The sequence below is a fragment of the Amblyraja radiata genome, chromosome 5, assembly GCF_010909765.2.
Source record: "Amblyraja radiata isolate CabotCenter1 chromosome 5, sAmbRad1.1.pri, whole genome shotgun sequence".
In the NCBI taxonomy this organism is placed as follows: Eukaryota; Metazoa; Chordata; class Chondrichthyes; order Rajiformes; family Rajidae; genus Amblyraja; species Amblyraja radiata.
The window spans coordinates 80,044,443-80,065,356 of record NC_045960.1 but is presented as its reverse complement, the minus strand read 5'-3'; the positions used below and the strand labels follow the sequence as shown (position 1 = coordinate 80,065,356).

At 41.8% G+C, this 20,914-nt stretch overlaps 1 protein-coding gene across 7 annotated transcripts in view; it reads left to right on the top strand.

Moving 5' to 3' along the window:
- Positions 1-20,914, top strand: part of lpin1 (lipin 1) — a 121,217-nt gene that overhangs the window by 89,103 nt on the left and 11,200 nt on the right. For 6 of the 7 annotated variants that reach the window (XM_033021577.1, XM_033021580.1, XM_033021579.1 and 3 more), the window contains 7 exons: positions 1,543-1,635; positions 6,640-6,707; positions 11,087-11,228; positions 12,056-12,204; positions 12,294-12,380; positions 16,178-16,330; positions 19,251-19,365. In XM_033021577.1, coding sequence (XP_032877468.1) covers positions 1,543-1,635; positions 6,640-6,707; positions 11,087-11,228; positions 12,056-12,204; positions 12,294-12,380; positions 16,178-16,330; positions 19,251-19,365 — 807 coding nt within the window. Of the gene's footprint in view, positions 1-1,542; positions 1,636-6,639; positions 6,708-11,086; positions 11,229-12,055; positions 12,205-12,293; positions 12,381-16,177; positions 16,331-19,250; positions 19,366-20,914 lie in introns of those variants that run through there. The other variant, XR_004412061.1, reaches the window with a different exon arrangement.

Sequence of the window (20,914 nt, the reverse complement as noted above, 5' to 3'; positions counted from 1 at the left end):
TCTCTGCGGAAAGCAAAGAAAGGAAATTAATTCAGTTATCATTTGTAATAGCACAAAATTACTAGGCATTTAATTCCTCAACTATTGGCATGGATGTATTGCATGTTGATTAATTGGCTTAATTCAGTCTTCTTTTCTGTACACTTAGTTTAGTACGAATAATGTGACAGTTTAATTCATTTTCTTTCTTTGCCAGCCTCTGAACTTTTAGAAATGCAGTGCATAACTCGTCTATGTGGTCAATAGACAATATTCCCCATTTTATTCTTGGGAAGATGATTGCATGTTGCAGGCAAACTATGTGTTCTGTGCCATTGCTTCTTGAATCCAAATGATTGATTTGGTAACTTGATTTAAAATAACTTAATGTTTGCCTTGTCAGCTTTAAGAGATAATAATTTTAGTCTATCAGACATAAATTTAACTGGGGGTAAAATTAAACATGGATTAAATGTTCACCTGTTTTCTTTTGACATTTTGTTGGATAAGGAATTTGATATCTAAATTTCCAAGGCCCTTGCATTTGTCATTGGACATGCAACACCAGTGGATACTTTGGAACTCTGCTGCAGCCAGAAAGCTGTGTAATGTTGTTCACTTTTGAGATAAGACTTTCAGGTCCTATTTATTTTAATTGGGATGTGATAGGTTTAATATGCAAGCCAAGCAGAGCTCTGGGTCATGTCCTAAAATATTACCTATTAATTTTCTCCAGAGATGTTGCCTGACCTGCTGAGTTAGAGTCATAGAGTGATATAGTGTGGCGACAGGCCCTTCGGCCCAACTTTCCCACACCTGCCAACATGTTCCAGCTACACTAGTCCCACCTACCAGCATTTGGTTCATATCCCTCCAAACCTGTCCTGTTACTAGCTTGTCCGAAATTCAATGCAGCTGCTTCTGCACTTGTCCATGATAGTAGCTGTTTCCCACCAGGACTTCCAATGCAACAATTTAGATAAGGTCATCAACCTATTACATATATCTAGAACAGCATAAATGTATATATGTACAAGAAATGTAACAGTGAAATTATAAGCAGCCTAATTCAACATGTGCCTACATCACAGTGAGAAATATATTGGTTTATTCATGTACCGTGAATTCCTCTCCACTTTTGGTTTTGTTGAGTTTGTACTTAAGGAGAATTTATTCTCAAAATATTATCTTGCATTCTGCAGTCAAAGTAATAATTTTAAATATCTTCATATGTGTACACTAAAACTTTAACTTCTGATTCGATGCCACATTTTATTCTTCATGCTACTATGTTTGACCCTTCAAAACTAACCTTTTCTTTTTTTCCCTCATTTTTCTTTGGCCATGACTTTTGATTTTTTTTTTAATCATTTAAGCACTCATGCCTCAGTTACCTTCATTCGTTGCTCAAGTTTGCAGTATTTTGTGTTGCAGAGATTAGTTGTGTGGCCACAGTATGTTTATTATTTCATTCACTTGGGAGAGTAGCATTTTATGTTATTTTGTATGGCATTTATGTTAAGCTTTTTATTCCATTAGTTACCTTTGTGCATTTTAAAACAGGCAACAATGGAAAAACTAATTAAAGAAAAGATGCCCAAGAAAGGAGGCAGATGGTGGTTTTCATGGCGTGGAAAAAAAAACAGTATAAAAGTGGTACGTTGTTCCGTGCTACTCCCAATCTTAGTTTTAAGTAACAATAACATAATAGTTTAAGTAATGTTACCTGACGAGCAAATAACAGCCTGCTAAATATGTATTTTATAATGAAGAGTGTCAGTGCAGTAACTAAGAACACATACACATACACACACGCATGCACACACATACACCAGGAGGCAGCATAAATCAAATAGGTACTCTGCATTGTAGTGAGCAGTAATGGATATGTATTAGGTTTGTCCTATTCAAACTTCAAGTCTTATGTTGCATTAGATGGGGTTGAATTTTGATGACAATATCTGGGTCCTACAGTTCTGAGTGGTAGCAAAATCAACAGTCCTCGGCACAACTCACTTCCGCTGTTAAATCTTTTCTTGCAATTGCTGGAATTCATGAAGTGTTGAACTATTCGACTATACTAAATATATTGGGCTAATAGCCCAGTAAAATATTGTAGTAGTCCAAACAGGAGAGTGTGGCTGTTGGAAGCCAAGTCAAGGATTCTCATGGGATCTCTCTTCAGATGATTCCTTGTAGAATGCTCAAGTTACCCATGTATGCTCAGTTCCTTGTGCAATCTGCTGGATTCCAGCAGCATATTCCAATAGTGCTTTTACAAAGGCATTTATATAGGAAAATTAATAATAGGAATATATAATTTTAATTAATGAAAAGCACATGCAAATTTGGGGCATTAATTGGGGTGACATTATGCACATGAATTGCACGAGGTTCTGCAGCTTGGGATCAGCACCGGGCCTGAAGCTTCCATGTTGCAGATTCCCACTACCCCGGGTTTGATTGCGCTGGGTCCTAGTGCCAGTCCCCCTAACCTAACCTCAGTGGCTGTTCCACTGGGTCTTCCCCATCCCCCTCAAACCATGTGACCCCAGCTCTTCCACACCCCCACTACAGTCTTCATGCCCCGTCCATGACCACCCACCTGCCTTCCTCCGGCCCCAACCCCTATCCCTGCCGTGCGTTCACCATCCCCCCTGATCTCCCCCTTTCCGACACTGAACGGTCTGTCCTCAGCAGAGACCTTACCTTTGTCCCCCCCCCTCCGTCCCCACCTCAATGAGTTCCGCGTCCGCTACAACTTGGAGCTCTTCTACCGTCGCCTCTGCTCGGACACCTCCTCCTACTTATCCCTGGACCATGACCCCACAGACGAGCACCAGGCCACTATCTCTAGCACCATCACTGACTTCATCCACTCCGGCTCCCTGCCCTCACAAGCCTCCAACCTCATCGTTCCCCAGCCCCGCACGGCCCGATTTTACCATCTCCCCAAAATCCACAAACCTGACTATCCTGGTAGACCCATTGTCTCTGCCTATTCGTGCCCTACCGAACTTATTTCCACATACCTTGACTACATTGGCATTCTCTTTGGCATTAATTCCAGCAACATCAACCGACTCCAACTGGTCCAGAATGCAGCCGCCCGACTCATTACCCACACCAAATCCTGGCACCACATCACCCCAGTCCTCAAAGAACTTCACTGGCTTCCCATTTCCCACCGGATCATCTACAAAATCCTGGTCCTCACCTACAAAGCCATCAACCACTTGGCCCCCCCTTATCTCACTGACCTCCTCTCCCCCTACCAACCCTCACGGTCCCTCAGATCCATTTCAGCCGGTCTCCTCTCTATTCTGAAATCCAACCTCTGCACTTTTGGAGACATAGCCTTCTCCAGGGCAGCTCCCAGGCTCTGGAACTCCCTCCCACAATTGATCCGAACTTCTGAGTCCCTCACCATCTTTCAGTCCCGCCTCAAGACCCATCTCTTCACCTCTGCATACCCTTAGTCCCATGTCCCCCCTCCCCTTTGCATCTCTGTCTTACTGCTCTATTTGGTTTTGTTCTTGACTCACCATGTAAAGTGACTTTGAGTCCTTGAAAAGCGCTATACAAATAAAATGTATTATTATTATTATTACATCCTATCCCCCCTGGTTAAATCCCTCCCTCCCTATGTTCAAGACCCCTCAGACACTCTCCGTCGTCTCCGGGCATTCCATTCTCTAGGCCCCCATCCCCTCATCTTCACCATGGACGTCCAGTCACTCTACACCTCTATCCCCCACCAGGAGGGTCTTAAAGCCCTCCGGTTCTTCCTCGACCGGAGAACCAACCAATCCCCGTCTACAGATACACGGCGGAGCTGGTTCTTTCCCTTAATAACTTCATTTGTCTCCTCCCGTTTCCTCCAAATACAAGGCCTAGCTATGGGCACGCGCATCGGCCTGCCTCTTTGTAGGGTACGTCGCACAATCCTTGTTCGAGACGCACCAGGGCCCCATCCCCGACCTCTACCTCTGCTACATCGACGATTGCTTTGGTGCTACCTCCTACACCCACACACAACTGACTGACTTCATCCGCTTCACCACTAACTTCCATCCGGCACTCAAATACACCTGGACTATTTCCGACACTTCCCTACCATTTCTTGACATCACTATCTCCATTGCAGGTGATAGACTTCTGACCGACATCCACTATAAACCCACTGACTCCCATGGCTATCTAGACTACACATCTTCCCACCCTGCTTCCTGTAAGGACTCCATCCCCTACTCCCAATTCCTCCATCTACGCCGCATCTGCTCCCAGGATGAGGTGTTCCACACCAGGGCATCAGAAATTTCCTCATTCTTCAGGGAACGGGGGTTCCCCTCCCCTACTATAGATGAGGCTCTCACCAGGGTCTCTTCAATACCCCGTAACACTGCTCTCTCCCCATCCCCCCCACTCGTAACTAGGGCAGAGTCCCCCTAGTCCTCACCTTTCACCCCACTCGCTGTCACATACAACAAATAGTCCTCAGTCATTTTCACCACATCAAACGTGACCTCACCACTGGCCACATCTTCCCATCTCCCCCCCCCCTGTCTGCTTTCCGCAAAGACCGCTCCCTCCCTAACTCCCTGGTCAATTCTTCCCTTCCCTCCCAAACCACCCCCTCCCCGGGCACTTTCCCTTGCAACCGCAAGAGATGCTACACTTGTCGCTTTACCTCCCCCCTCGACTCCATTCTAGGACCCAAGCAGTCGTTCCAGGTGCGACAGAGGTTCACCTGCATCTCGTCCAACCTCATCTATTGCATCCGCTGCTCTAGATGTCAGCTGATCTACATCGGTGAGACCAAGCGCAGGCTTGGCGATCGTTTCACCTTCCACCTCCGCTCGATCCGCATAAACCAACCTGATCTCCCTGTGGCTCAGCACTTCTCCTCCCATTCCAAATCCGACCTTTCTGTCCTGGGCCTCCTCCATGGCCAGAATGAGCACCACCGGAAATTGGAAGAGCAGCACCTCGTATTCCGCTTGGGAAGTTCGCACCCTAGCGGCATAAACATTGACTTCTCCAATTTCCGGTAGCCCTTGCTGCCTCCTCCCCTTCTCAGCTCTCCCTCAGCCCTCAGGCTCCTCCTCTTCCTTTCTCCTTTCTTCTCCCTACCCCACCCCACATCAGGCTGAAGAAGGGTTTTGGCCCGAAACGTTGCCTATTTCCTTCGCTCCATAGATGCTGCTGCACCCGTTGAGTTTCTCCAGCACTTTTGTCTACCTGAGGTTTTAATTAAAATATGTTGAAATTTTAAAAAAAAGATGATATTCAGCATAGTATTAGTAAAATAAAATAAGTGTGTTCATGAACACCAGATGGCGTAAGAGAACTGCTTTTAACTAAATTAACTGTTTAAAGAGTTTCTATAGAAAAAGGCTTGTATTTATGGAGCACCTTTTTTGACCCCAGGATGCTGCAAAGCACATTAAAACCAAGAAATACTTTTCAAAGTGTAGTCACTGATGTTCCTTCAGAGTAACATCTCAGATAAAACAATGTGACACTAATGAAATAAAATGGAGATTCTTTCTCTAAATGTTTCATTTGTATTGTGATCATAGAAAAACTGATAAATTGGTGATTTCATGAACACCAAGCTGATAATCAAACAAATGAAAAGCACTTGCTTGTTACATTTCCTCCCAAATGTTGCAAAAATTAAACTACATGTCAGTATAAATATTACCGATCCATAAGAAAGAAGCGTCAGTAGTTTAGGATGGGGAAGGTTGAATTGCAGGTTTTTAAAAAACTATTTTGGAATCCTCTCCTCGAACACATTGAAATAGGTTAAAAAATAGAGCCATGAGCAAATGACAGATGTTGCTGGAAGCTGGGTATTTTCTAGCAAAATGATTTAATGTACAGTAGGCATAAACAAAAGCATTACATGACTATAATTTGCATAAGTTTACAGCCTTTGTGACATTAAGCACACAGCTGCAACATTTAGCAATAAACATCTGTTATAAGCTCCTGTGAGATTGTAGTGGCCATAAAACTACAGGAGACTGCTTCTTGATCTGCACTATAACTCATAATATAATCATTTTCTTTATTTTCTGGCTCTCAGCATATGCAAAACAGGTCGATATTAGAGTGTAATGGATAAGTGAGCATATTAGTACATTTTGTATGGAATTTCTTTCTAATGCCTTTTGAAATTATTTATTTGTATTTAGCACAAACCTATAAGATCCATCTTAATATTTATAGATTTCAGCTAAGTATTCCCGGTTTTCAATTGCGCCCAATTCTAATTGTGCCAGCTATGAACATCAGCAGCTTGAATGCCGCATTGGTCGTGATTCCGTGCATACCTTAGTGATAAATGTGGATATTTATTTTCACTACAATGTACAAATAGCACGAATAGGACAAACTATAAGATGGGGAAACCTGTTAATAGTTATTAAAATAGTTTTCATTACTTGAAGCTCTGTTTGACTGTTTTTCATTAGAATATCTTGCATTTTTTGATATCAAGTGGCATATTGGAAACTTTCAATAATACAGTAGTGCAATACTTTCACTGAACTTTGTGGTAGGTATGCAATCTTGCTCAATTTTATGCTGGAGATGTAAACTTTGCATATAATTTTTGAATGGGGAAGCATATGTCTAGGTTGTCTGTTACAGGAACCAGAAATTGAACAGATCCAAAGTAGGCAGGATGCAAGACAGCAATCTACACTCCCTGGAAGCAGGTATGTAGCTGCTACAAATCTGACTCCTGCTTTTGACAGCATTCTTTAATTGTGTCCTTTTGTCATCGTTGAAGGACTATCAATGTTAGCTTTAAGGGGACATGAACAGACATATCAACGTCTTATTGAAACCTCTGGGACTAACTTCTTTCCAGCTTACAAATTATCCAAATACTACTAATAATGTAATACCTGAAGGACTTGATTGTATGTAAATTACTTCTGTGAATATTTTAAAATGCTGTGGTGGAAATCTATTAAACATTCAAATATGCCAATTTATAAAACTCAGCAAATTACATTGAAGATTAAATTGTCATAATTGTTTGAAGTAGGAAATATGAAGCTCAGGCATAGCAGATGTGTCAAGTTCCATATTAGAAACATAGAAAATAGGTGCAGGAGTAGGCCATTCGGCCCTTCGAGCCTGCACCGCCATTCAATATGATCATGGCTGATCATCCAACTCAGTATCCCGTACTTGCCTTCTCTCCATACCCCCTGATCCCTTTAGCCACATCTAACTCCCTCTTAAATATAGCCAATGAACTGGCCTCAACTACCTTCTGTGGCAGAGAGTTCCAGAGATTCACCACTCTCTGTGTGAAAAAGGTTTTTCTCATCTCGGTCCTAAAGGATTTCCCCTCTATCCTTAAGCTGTGACCCCTTGTCCTGGACTTCCCCAACATCGGGAACAATCTTCCTGCATCTAGCCTGTCCAACCCCTTAAGAATTTTGTAAGTTTCTATAAGATCCCCCCTCAATCTCCTGAATTCTAGCGAGTACAAGCCGAGTCTATCCAGTCTTTCTTCATATGAAAGTCCTGACATCCCAGGAATCAGTCTGGTGAACCTTCTCTGCACTCCCTCTATGGCAATAATGTCCTTCCTCAGATTTGGAGACCAAAACTACGCAATACTCCAGGTGTGGTCTCACCAAGACCCTGTACAACTGCAGTAGAACATCCCTGTTCCTATACTCAAATCCTTTTGCTATGAATGTTAACATACCATTCGCTTTTTTCACTGCCTGCTGCACCTGCATGCCTACTTTCAATGACTGGTGTACCATGACACCCAGGTCTCGTTGCATCTCCCCTTTTCCTAATCGGCCACCATTTAGGTAATAGTCTGCTTTCCTGTTTTTGCCACTAAAGTGGATAACCTCACATTTATCCACATTATACTGCATCTACCATACATTTGCCCACTCACCCAGCCTATCCAAGTCACCTTGCAGCCTCCTAACGTCCTCCTCACAGCTAACACTGCCCCCCAGGTTAGTATCATCCGCAAACTTGGAGATGTTGCATTCAATTCCCTCGCCCAAATCATTAATATATATTGCAAATAGCTGGGGTCCCAGCACTGAGCCTTGCGGTACCCCACTAGTCACTGCCTGCCATTCTGAAAAGGACCCGTTTACTCCTACTCTTTGCTTCCTGTTTGCCAGCCAGTTCTCCATCCACATCAATACTGAACCCCCAATACCGTGTGCTTTAAGTTTGTATACAAATCTCTTATGTGGGACCTTGTCGAAAGCCTTCTGAAAGTCCAGATATAACACATCTACTGGTTCTCCCCTATCCACTCTACTAGTTACATCCTTGAAAAATTCTATAAGATTCGTCAGACATGATTTACCTATCGTAAATCCATGCTGACTTTGTCCAATGATTTCACCACTTTTCAAATGTGCTGCTATCAGATCTTTAATAACTGACTCTAGAAGTTTCCCCACTGCCGATGTTAACTAACTGGTCTGTAATTCCCCGTTTTCTCTCCCTCCCTTCTTAAAAAGTGGGGTTACGTTTGCTACCCGCCAATCCTCAGGAACTACTCCAGAATCTAAAGAGTTTTGAAAAATGATCACTAATGCATCCACTAATTCTGGAGCTACTTCCTTAAGTACTCTGGGATGCAGCCTATCTGGCCCTGGGGATTTATCGGCCTTTAATCCATTCAATTTACCTAACACCACTTCCCGGCTAACCTGGATTTCACTCAGTTCCTCCATCTCCTTTGACCCGCGGTCCCCTGCTATTTCCAGCAGATTATTTATGTCTTCCTTAGTGAAGGCGGAACCAAAGTAGTTATTCAATTGGTCCGCCATGTCCTTGTTCCCCATGATCATTCACCTGTTTCTGACTGCAAGGGACCTACATTTGTTTTAACTAATCTCTTTCTCTTCACATATCTATAAAAACCTTTGCAGTCAGTTTCAATGTTCCCTGCCAGTTTTCTTTCATAATCTATTTTTCCTTTCTTAATTAAGCCCTTTGTCCTCCTTTGCTGGTTTCTGAATTTCTCCCAGTCCTCTGGTAGGCTGCTTTTTCTGGCTAATTTGTACGCTTCATCTTTTGCTTTGATCCTATCCCTGATTTCCCTTGTTATCCATGGATGTACTACCTTCCCTGATTTATTCTTTTGCCAAACTGGGATGAACAATTGTTGTAGTTCATCCATGCAGTCTTTAAATGCCTTCCATTGCATATCCACCGTCAACCCTTTAAGAATTAATCACCAGTCAATCTTGGCCAATTCACGTCTCATACCCTCAAAGTTACCTTTCTTTAAGTTCAGAACCATTGTTTCTGAATTAACAATGTCACTCTCCATCCTAATGAAGAACTCAACCATATTATGGTCACTCTTGCCCAAGTCCCCCGCACAACAAGACTGCTAACTAACCCTTCCTCATTACTCAATACCCAGTCTAGAATAGCCTGCTCTCTCGTTGGTTCCTCTACATGTTGGTTTAGAAAACTATCCCGCATACATTCCAAGAAATCCTCTTCAGCACCCCTGCCAATTTGATTCACCCAATCTACATGTAGATTGAAGTCACCCATTATAACTGTTTTACCTTTGTTGCACGCATTTCTAATTTCCTGTTTGATGCCATCCCCAACTTCACTACTACTGTTAGGTGGCCTGTACACAACACCCACTAGCGTTTTCTGCCCCTTAGTGTTTCGCAGCACTACCCATATCGATTCCACATCCTCCAAGCTAATGTCCTTCCTTTCCATTGTGTTAATCTCCTCTCTAACCAGCAACGCTACTCCACCTCCTTTTCCTTTCTGTCTATTCCTCCTGAATATTGAATATCCCTGGATGTTCAGCTCCCAGCCTTGGTCACCCTGGAGCCATGTCTCCGTGATCCCAACTATATCATAATCATTAATAGCTATCTGCACATTCAACTCATCCACCTTATTACGAATGCTCCTTGCATTGAGACCCAAAGCCTTCAGGCTTGTTTTTATAACGCTCTTACCCCTTATACAATTATGTTGAAATGTGGCCCTTTTTGATTTTTGCCCTGGATTTGTCTGCCTGCCACTTTTACTTTTCACCTTGCTACCTACTGCTTTTACCCCCATTTTACACCCTTCTGTCTCTCTGCTCACACATTCAAGAACCCCACCACCTCTTATTCTCTGTTTATTATTGTTTTCTTCTTTCCCCCCTACATGTTGGGTCTGAGTGCTTCCCTTCTCTGCCTCCTGCCTCACACACTGTCTACTAGTTTTCTCTATTTGAGTCCCTTCCCCCCCAACCGTTCAAGTTTAAAGTCTCCGCAGTAGCCTTTGCAAATCTCCCCTCCAGGCTATTGGTCCCCCTCGGGTTCAAGTGCAACCCATCCTTTTTGTACAGGTCGCACCTTCCTGTTTCTTGACCTCCTGTGCCAAATACTAACATTGGATGTGGAGAAAAAAGAGGAGATGCAATCCTCTGCTGTTCTCAGTAATGCCCACCAGAAGCTGTGAGATAACAGTCTATATTCACTGCCTTCTCATTCCCCTCCATCACCCTTCCTCTACTGTGAGGAAACATCTGGCCTTTGCCTTGTTCATCCTTGTGTCATGGATGAGATTAGAAGTTTCCACACGGGAAATGGCAGGCTTAAATTCCTGTCCTTCCATCCAAAACATAGTGTATGTGTTGCACCACTGAGCTGCATCCAGAACTTACAAATATGAAATCAGTTTTGACACACATTTAATACACAACTAAGACTATTTATACAAAAAATGAGTATGTATGCTTCATTGGAATGTTCCAGGGCAGAATTATAACTTTGTTAACACTAAGTGTTTGTCCAATGGATATTTTTTTTAAAGCAGGGAAATTCCACTTTCTAATGTAACAGTGCTATCTTTGTGACATTTCAAACCCTGCAAATTTATATGAAAAAAGCATGTTTTAAACATAGCAATCAGTAATGTTTCATTATTAGATAGATGTTGGAAAGTGGGGGGGGGGGGGGGGGGTCCACTACCTTTGTTTAATTAGAATGGTTATATGGTTTTTATTCTTTTGTTAATTGAATTGGTGTAGCTAGTCAGTCAAGTTCTGCACTTGAATTTCTGCTAGGTTAAAAGATGAATCATCATCAAGTGATGAAGATGTCAGAATGATCAATCATATTAGTAGTGTGGGCCAGCAAGATCACGATCTGTCATCTTCGTCCTGCGTTTCATATGTGAAGTCCCTTCGACTTGTCTCTGACCAGCTCGTAAGTACAAAATTCGAAATTGGATGATGAAGGTGCAGATTGATCAGTTTTGATCGGGCATCAAAGGTTACAGGGAGAACGCAGAAGGATGGGGTTGAGAGGGAAAAATAGATCAGCCATGATTGAATGACAGAGTAGACTCGATGGACTGAATTGCCTAATTTTGCTCCTATGCCTTATTGTCTTATGATATTGGGAAAGAACTTCCAGAAGTCTGTATAAAAATCATGTCAGAAGCGATTTTAATTGATATCTGCTAATTGTCCTAAGCGTCCTACATCATATGCTTGTTCAGTAATATCTAGATCAGGACACCCCCGCCAGCTCAGAATTACTTCCCAGCAACACCCTTAATATCTATAAATTTATGTCAAGTTGCATTTTTTTTTCCGAATTCCAGGAAAGCCACCATAATATGTGCAAATTTAATCTTTGAATCCATATATCAATCTAAGAAAAGTACTCTGCACTCCATTCAAGGCCAGGATGACCTTTCCAAAGAATGGCGTCTGGAACTGCTCTCAGTAGTACTTCAGTGTGGTCCGCATAATTGTAGCATAACTTTTGACCCCAAGTGCTCTCATTCTTCAGATATAAAAGCCAGTGTCCGCTAGCATTTCAGGTTATTTTTGGTTCTTCCAAGAGTGAGTTTCTAATTTTGACAAGACAGTGCACCTATGGCCTAATGGATTCAAACTGAACATTATAATTACAATTAGCACACTCAATATGTTTTGTGCATAAAAAGTTTAATCTACAGTGTAGAAAAACTGATATAACCATTTGACACAAATCATATTAGTGGACGTGTTTTATTTGAATTACAGAAAAGACTCCAACTAAGGGAAGGCTCAAATGATGTAATGTTCAGTGTCACCACACAATATCAGGGCACATGTCGGTGTGAAGGAACTATCTACCTCTGGAACTGGAATGACAAAATTGTTATTTCTGATATTGATGGAACAATTACAAGGTGCATTTTACTCAGACATGCCTTCATATACTCATGTTTGAAGTTATGTCACATGTGAAATAGTGAACAAGTATTTTATATCTTTATAGATCTGATGCTTTGGGGCATATCTTACCCACACTTGGTAAGGATTGGACGCATCAAGGCATAGCAAAGCTTTACCATAAAGTGAGCCAGTAAGTTTTACTGCAGCTTTTACAAATGTGTACAGCATTTTGTTCTATTTTAACATATATTCTGATCAAATTCATGTCTGTTTTGTAAGTCTACCAGCAACAGCATGAAAAGTTCTTAAAGTTGAAAGCAACTGAATTCTACACAAATAAATCAGAATAAAAATACAAGCAATCCTCAGGTGACAACAGGGTTCTGTTCCTGAGAGCTGTTCATAACCTGAACTTTTCATAAGTTTGAAAAGAACCAAAAGACTGTTTGTGACAGGATCTCAAACAGCTGTGACAGAGAGCAAGCAGGGTCGAGAAGAATGGCTGCTAGCTGACCTCACCCTCTCAGTGAGTGAAGGAGTCTGCCTTGCGCTGCCAGCTTGGCTTGACTGGACCCAACCCCTGATTGTTTTGGCACGTGTGAGGTGGGGGGGGGGGGGGGTCTTGGAGTAGAAGGCGCACAGATTACCCTTTTCCATCATGCAGGAAATGTCTGCAACTGGAAAATCCTTCCCCATCCATTCCACCCGTTGGCATGCAAGGTATCTCCAAACGCTGGGTGTTTGTGAAACAGTGGCGCCTGTAGTAATTAAAAACAGAATATCTGGAGGCATAGTGTCAGGCAGCCAATGTAAAGTGGGAGTAGAATTCGCTAAACTTTCATCGGAACTTAAATAAATAGGACAATTCCTTTTTCTTAACAATCCTTACCATTTAAAAGAAGAATAAACCTGCGTGCTGGTAGTTCCCTTCACATTTACTGGGTGTCCTACCAAGCAAGACAATTAAGTGTTTTAATGTGCATTCACTGATATCAAGGCAAATGAAGCCACCAAAGAGCAGATAAGGTACATTGTTGTGTGATTTGTTGAGATGAAATTGTTAATCATAGCATTATTAAATCTCCCTTGCTATGTTATTCTATAAGGACCATGGGATGTCTCACCTGTGATTGAACATGGAAATCGGTCTGTTTCTGGTGCTATGTGTACATGGAGTGGAACTAATATCCACAACAACTAATATCATCCTAACTTGTGCAAGTGCAATCACTGCCGGAGTATTTTTCTTCAGTTCAGTTATTAATTTGCGAAAGAAGTGAATTAATTTAGAGAGAGATTTATTACCATTAGTCTGTTAGTTTATCCACTGGAAGATTGATTCTCCTAACAAATTTAGACGGTTGATGTAAAATTCACATTTGGCCCCAATGACTACCGAGGATCTGCTTTGCTGGTTCTGTAGTCAACCCCTGTAGTTGACAGACAATTGATCACCATTGTCTGGGCCATGCTAAATTCTGAAAGTGAAAAATCTAATGCAATTTCTCAGGAGAAAGAAATGCTCTGATCATATTTTGCATCAAAATTATATGTCCGCACATATGTTCATGCCAGTTCTTTTATATTCCTGCTCACTGAGATCAGGAACATAATACTGTCTAGAACATAACATAGAACCAGGAGTAGGTTGTTCAGCTCCTCATGATTGCTCCACTAAAATCGTGGCTCATCATACCTGAGAACCACTTGGTTGTACTAACTCCATATCCCTTTGTTTCCTTGGTATCTAAAAAATCTATTGATTTTGGATTTGAATATACACAGATATGGAGCCTCTGCAGGCTTACTAAAAATTGCAAACATTTACTGGGCTCTGGGTGAGGAAATGACATTTCAATTTGTCCTGAATGGTTAATGTCTTAGTTTGAGAAGGAGGCCTCTGATTCTGGACATCACAGCAGGGCAAATGTCAGCACTGCATGTATCCTGTCAGGCACATTAAGAATTTGTATGTTTAAATGAGACAACTTCTCAATTTCAGACAGTACTGGTAATCTGTCCTCGTTTGATAAACCTATTATACCAGGAATCAATGGGTTGAAATTTTCCTTGGGTAGGGAGACTCCACCCATGTAGAGGCTTCCAGATGTTCCCGTGGCCAACACTAGACTACTGAAACAGCACCTTCTAAAATCCCCTCATACGATGAGTTGCCTGGTTGGTTGGAGAAAAAATGTTTACATGTTAATAGATGTAGCATGCCCACCGACGTTTGGGAATTTGAAGCCTATAATGATCAGTGATGGAGAAGGATGTCAGATGATATTGAGATCCTTGCGTCCATACATTTGGTAAACAAACAAATTATGTGTAAGCTGTGAGAGGACTGCACCACGTCAAACTATCCACTTCATTGGGCACCTCATGGTTTCATCAGAGCCCATTGAAACAGAGTAGAAGCCAGTTGCTCTTGATCTCCAGTGAACTGGTTAAGAAGTAGATGTAATACCATGCACAGTTGGATAATTTTGTTAAGCAGCTCTCTCCAGCTTGCTATGCCAAATTTGCAGAGCTCTTTCTGAAGATAGGAAATTAGAGAGAGATTCACAATATCTGATGTCTGGCGCTATACCTTGAGATGAATGTGGAGGAAAAGATAAATTCTTTAATACTGCAGATTTAAAGCACAAAGTAGTAAATGTCCTCAAAGTAACTTAATCACGTTTCCTGTTGAAACAATAACGTTTCTGTGTTTGAATTCCTCGTGGTGAAATAGGGCAGTTGTGGGAAATAAAACATTTGTCCACAAAGGACAAAATACGATTAAGTTCTCTCAAGGTAAGCATTCTCCAGTCAAAACATCAGAACAGGAAATTAGAATGTTCTGTGAGAGTCTTAGTTGAAGCAATATTTTGAAGTCATGAATAAAGAGGATTATTTAATTCTGTTTGTGGTGACCTTAGGCTTCAAATGTCATCCTATATCTGCGTTATAAATTACGTGAACAGCAAGTAGATAAATCAAACTTTCCCTGTCATAGTCTTCCGCAGAGGAGGAATTATGGCAGCAGAGGTTTAGTTAAAATAATGCACGAGGGCATTAGGAAAATGTTAATGCACTTTTCCTGGACAGTGTAACATGAGAGCCTACCTCTGTGAAATTAATAAATTTACAATAGCGGGCACAGAGAAACAGACGGATTTTGCCCGCCCAAGCTATTGCATGGTTATTTCCTGCCCACATCCCCAGGCCCCCTGGTCCAGAGGCAATGGACTCCTATTTCCCCTGCTATCTCCCACATCTTCAGTCACCTTTCTGCCTTCCACTCCTTCGTGCACTCATTTCGCATTCCTGAGTTTCTAATTTCCCTTTGATTCCCTCCTTTTTTCCTCTCTCGTCCCCTACTACCCACATTTCTTCTACTGGCTTTAAAGTTCACCTCATCTCTCCTTATCTGACACATTTTTGTCTCCTTTTCACTTCAAGCCTTTGTCACTTACTCCACCCATCTGCCAAGCAACATCCCCTTCCATCCCATCTGAATTCACCTATCACCTGCCAGGCTTTGTCTTTGGCTTTGTCAGTAACTCTTTTCCAGCTTTCTTCCCCTGTACAATCAGCTTGAAGAGGGGCACCAACCCGAAACGAGGCTTGTCCATTCCTTCCCCAGATGCTGCCTGACCATCTGAGTTCCTCTAGCACCTTTTATGTTGACCATAGCTGAAATAATTTGCAATAAACATCTGTTCTCAGTTTCCTTGAGATTGTGTTGGCCACAAAACTATAGGAGACTGCTTCTTGATATGCACTATAACTCATAATAAAATCATTTTCTTATGCAAAATGGGGCAATATTAATGTAATGGATAAATGAGCATATTAATATATTTTAGATGAAATGTTTTTTGGAATGATTTATTTGTATTTGGCATAAACCCATTATTTTTATTCAGTTGCAGGATGTTCAAAGCCTGGAAAAAGAAAATAATACAAGTGGTTGAACATATTGTTTTAATTTTTCTGCAGAAATGGATACAAGTTCCTGTATTGCTCAGCACGAGCCATTGGGATGGCTGATATGACTCGTGGATATTTGCACTGGGTTAATGAAAAGGGAACAGTCTTGCCAAAAGGCCCTCTATTGCTGTGTCCCAGTAGTGTATTCTCAGCATTGCACAGGTGACATAACATTTATTGCTTTTAGTTTTGTTTTTCAATTTAATTCATAATGAAAATAGATCTTTCTGGCATTATCTATGATCATGTAAAATCAAGCCCCTATGTAAAGATAATGTAGAATTTCTTTCTCCATTGTGCTCCAAAGATAGCCATTAATTGTTAATGTAGGTCCACTACTGATTTTCTGGAAACTGGTGGACAATAATTACGAAAGCGCACTTAAAATCCCCCTCCCAAGAAGTCTCCTTGAAAGAAAACTGGCAGGGAACATAAAAACTGACTGCAAAAGTTTTTATAGATATGTGAAGAGAAAGAGATTAGTTAAAACAAATGTAGGTCCCTTGCAGTCAGAAACAGGTGAATTGATCATGGGGAACAAGGACATGGCAGACCAATTGAATAACTACTTTGGTTCCGTCTTCACTAAGGAAGACATAAATAATCTGCCGGAAATAGCAGGGGACCGCAGGTCAAATGAGATGGAGGAACTGAGTGAAATCCAGGTTAGCCGGGAAGTGGTGATAGGTAAATTGAATGGATTAAAGGTCAATAAATCCCCAGGGCTGGATAGGCTGCATCCCAGAGTACTTAAGGAAGTAGCCCCAGAAATAGTGGATGCATTAGTGATAATTTTTCAAAACTCTTTAGATTCTGGAGTAGTTCCTGAGGATTGGAGGGTAGCTAATGTAACCCCATTTTTAAAAAAGGGAGGGAGAGAGAAAACGGGGAATTACAGACCAGTTAGTCTAACATCGGTAGTGGGGAAACTGCTAGAGTCATTTACTAAAGATGGGATAGCAGCACATTAGGAAAGTGGTGAAATCATTGGACAAAGTCAGCATGGATTTACGAAAGGTAACTCATGTCTGACGAATCTTATAGAATTTTTCGAGGATGTAACTAGTAGAGTGGATAAGGGAGAACCAGTGGATGTGTTATATCTGGACTTTCAGAAGGCTTTCGACAAGGTCCCACATAAGAGATTAGTATAAACCTAAAGCACACGGTATTGGGGGTTCAGTATTGATGTGGATAGAGAACTGGCTGGCAAACAGGAAGCAAAGAGTAGGAGTAAACGGGTCCTTTTCAGAATGGCAGGCAGTGACTAGTGGGGTACCGCAAGGCTCAGTGCTGGGACCCCAGCTATTTGCAATATATATTAATGATTTGGATGAGGGAATTGAATGCAATATCTCCAAGTTTGTGGATGACACAAAGCTGGGGGGGGCAGTGTTAGCTGTGAGGAGGCTGCAAGGTGACTTGGATAGGCTGGGTGAGTGGGCAAATGCATGGTAGATGCAGTATAATGTGGATAAATGTGAGGTTATCCACTTTGGTGGCAAAAACAGGAAAGTAGACTATTATTTAAATGGTGGCCGATTAGGAAAAGGGGAGATGCAACGAGACCTGGGTGTCATGGTACACCAGTCATTGAAAGTAGGCATGCAGGTGCAGCAGGCAGTGAAGAAAGCGAATGGTATGTTAGCATTCATAGCAAAAGGATTTGAGTATAGGAGCAGGGAGGTTCTACTGCAGTTGTACAGGGTATTGGTGAGACCACACCTGGAGTATTGTGTACAGTTTTGGTCTCCAAATCTGAGGAAAGGCATTCTTGCCATAGAGGGAGTACAGAGAAGGTTACCAGACTGATTCCTGGGATGTCAGGACTTTCATATGAAGAAAGACTGGATAGACTCGGCTTGTACTTGCTAGAATTTAGAAGATTGAGGGGGGATCTTATAGAAACTTACAACATTCTTAAGGGGTTGGACAGGCTAGATGCAGGAAGATTGTTCCTGATGTTGGGGAAGTCCAGGACAAGGGGTCACAGTTTAAGGATAAAGGGGAAATCCTTTAGGACCGAGATGAGAAAAACATTTTTCACACAGAGAGTGGTGAGTCTCTGGAATTCTCTGCCACAGAAGGTAGTTGAGGCCAGTTCATTGGCTATATTTAAGAGGGAGTTAGATGTGGCCCTTGTGGCTAAAGGAATCAGGGGGTATGGAGAGAAGGCAGGTACAGGATACTGAGTTGGATGATCAGGGCCGAAAGGCCTACTCCTGCACCTATTTTCTATGTTTCTAAAATGTGGCGCCTAAGCCGGCTGAGGCAGCCAATTTTGACCTGAACGGGACTTCAGCACCGATCTGCTTGCTGAATCTGCCCCCTGCGGCCAGAGCCGGCAGACCCATTCCCATAGCAGACTTCCACGGCTGACCTGTGGGTCGAATTTGCTCCTTGTGGCCGAGGCTCTGGAACTCTGGCCCGGCCGCAACTGGCAGATCCGTTCCCATAGCCGACTTCTGATATCTCGGCGCCGAGGCAGTCTGTTCTGGTACCGTTGGACACCTCTCAGAGACTGTGACCTCTGTTTAAGAAGGAACTGCAGATGCTGGAAAATCAAAGGTAGACAAAAGTGCTGGAGAAACTCAGTGGGTGCAGCAGCATCTATGGAGCGAAGGAAATAGGCAACGTTTCGGGTCGAAACGTTTGAAGAAAGGTTTCGGCCTGAAACGTTGCCTATTTCCTTCGCTCCATAGATGCTACTGCACCCGCTGAGTTTCTCCAGCACTTTTGTTTACCTGTCACCTCTATTGGTCCATCAAAATAGACAATCCAGAAAGGCTCTGGAACCAAGGCTGCCGGAAAATTGATGGTGGACCTATATTACTACTATCTTGCTTATAGTTAACATCTTAAGATTTCTTTAAACCGTGCTAGAAATCTGAATTCTTCTGAACAGAATTACATGAATAAACTAAAAATATATGCATTAAGCCCCCAAAATGATACCGTTTATAGAATCCAAATATTAAAACATATGTGGTTTCTTGATAAAGATACCAGTATCTTTTTATGAAAGGCCAGCCTTGATCTGTCATGCCATGTTAATAACATATGTATTTGTTTTTAATTTTAGAGAAGTAATCGAAAAGAAGCCTGAAAAGTTCAAGATTCAATGCCTAACAGACATCAGGAACCTCTTTTATCCAAATAAAGAGCCCTTCTATGCTGCCTTTGGAAACCGATCGAATGTAAGTCAAACCCTACCCTGTGAGGACCATGACCACATGAAGCATGCGAGAATGTAGAATTGTAATCATTCAGTGCTCTCACGCACATTAGAGATGCTGTCCTTTAAAAGCAAAATTATATATTTTAGTGAAAATGTTACTTGGAATCCTATTTCTGCAAGTTCAAGCACTCCTTCATTGAAGTTACCAGCTATTGCACCTTCATTGCTGCTCTTCGACCTTTTACGCCAGAGGAATGATTTTTTAGTTGCTAAGATTCTTAAAGCAGTGCAAATGTGTAAAACAAAATCTTTCGATACAGGTTGGAATTTAATTAATGAGTGAACTTTTGTAATTTTTTCATTTCAATTCATTTCATTTCAGCAATTATATTTTTCAAAATTTGGTAAGGCTTTAGAATTATCTCAATATCCCATTCATAATAACTAGCCCTCTCCAGAGATGGAAGGGGAGGGGTCAAAGATGATAAATTGAACAGAAAGGAAACACAGAAAAGTAAGTAAAAAATGAAGGGAACACTCAGAGGGTTGGCTGACAGCTGCAGAGAGGGAAGCCATTGATCTCTCCGGTCATTGCCCTTTTGTCAGAACTGGAAAGTACTTTAAAGCAAATGTGGGTTGTGATGGGAGAGAGGAAGGGACAGGAAGAGTTTTGGTGCGGGTTCGAGGGCAGGTGTGTTGAAGTGATTATGGGTGATGACGCAAAGCAGGCACTGTATACTGAGACAAGTATAGAAACAAAAATCTCCAGCTCAAGTGTGAATTGATTAGTAGCACAGGAAAGGCTGAGGGTGATTTGGAAAAATTGACAAATTGCAAGGAAAGGCAGTTGAGAAAATATGGCCTGCAGTAGATTCTAGGAGTCCATCCCTGTTCCTGATGAAATCATGATGAACAGATATCACATGGGATATATTTATTTTATCATCATCTTTCTCTGTCTGCCCAACATATTTCCTTCAACTGCATCTTCATTTACTGGGGGTATTATCTAGGCTGCTTAAGAAGAAATTCCCCAAATTTATTTTATGTGTAATTTTACTTGACAGATAAAATGAATTAATAGTTTTGCTGTTGGTCGGTAATACGATGAAAGCAGAATTCTTGATGGCCTGAATGGCAATTTATCATCCGTACTCTGTATGTATTTAACAGAGCAAACATTCTGCTTACCCAAGTGATGCTGACATTTGAGGCAGAATTTGTGCAGCTGTTTCAACAGATGTTCATCATTGACTCCATCAGAAATCAAAGTTCAGCACAAAAGTGAGTCTAGGATCTAGATCTGGCATTGCTAGAATATCCTAATCAGTCATATAAAAGGTTAGGCTGCTTTTTATAGGCCTGCTTCTGTTGAGGCCAATAAAGTTAAGTGGCTGTTGGTAGGACCCTCATCATTGCCATCTCCTTTTAGTGCTGATGTGGGAAGTAGTGTACGTGGGTCATACTGATAAATCACCGTTGACATGAAACTGCAGCATAAACTAGAAGGGTTTGGCAGCATGATCTCCGTTTAAGTACCAAGGATAGTACTTTGATCCTACACAGTG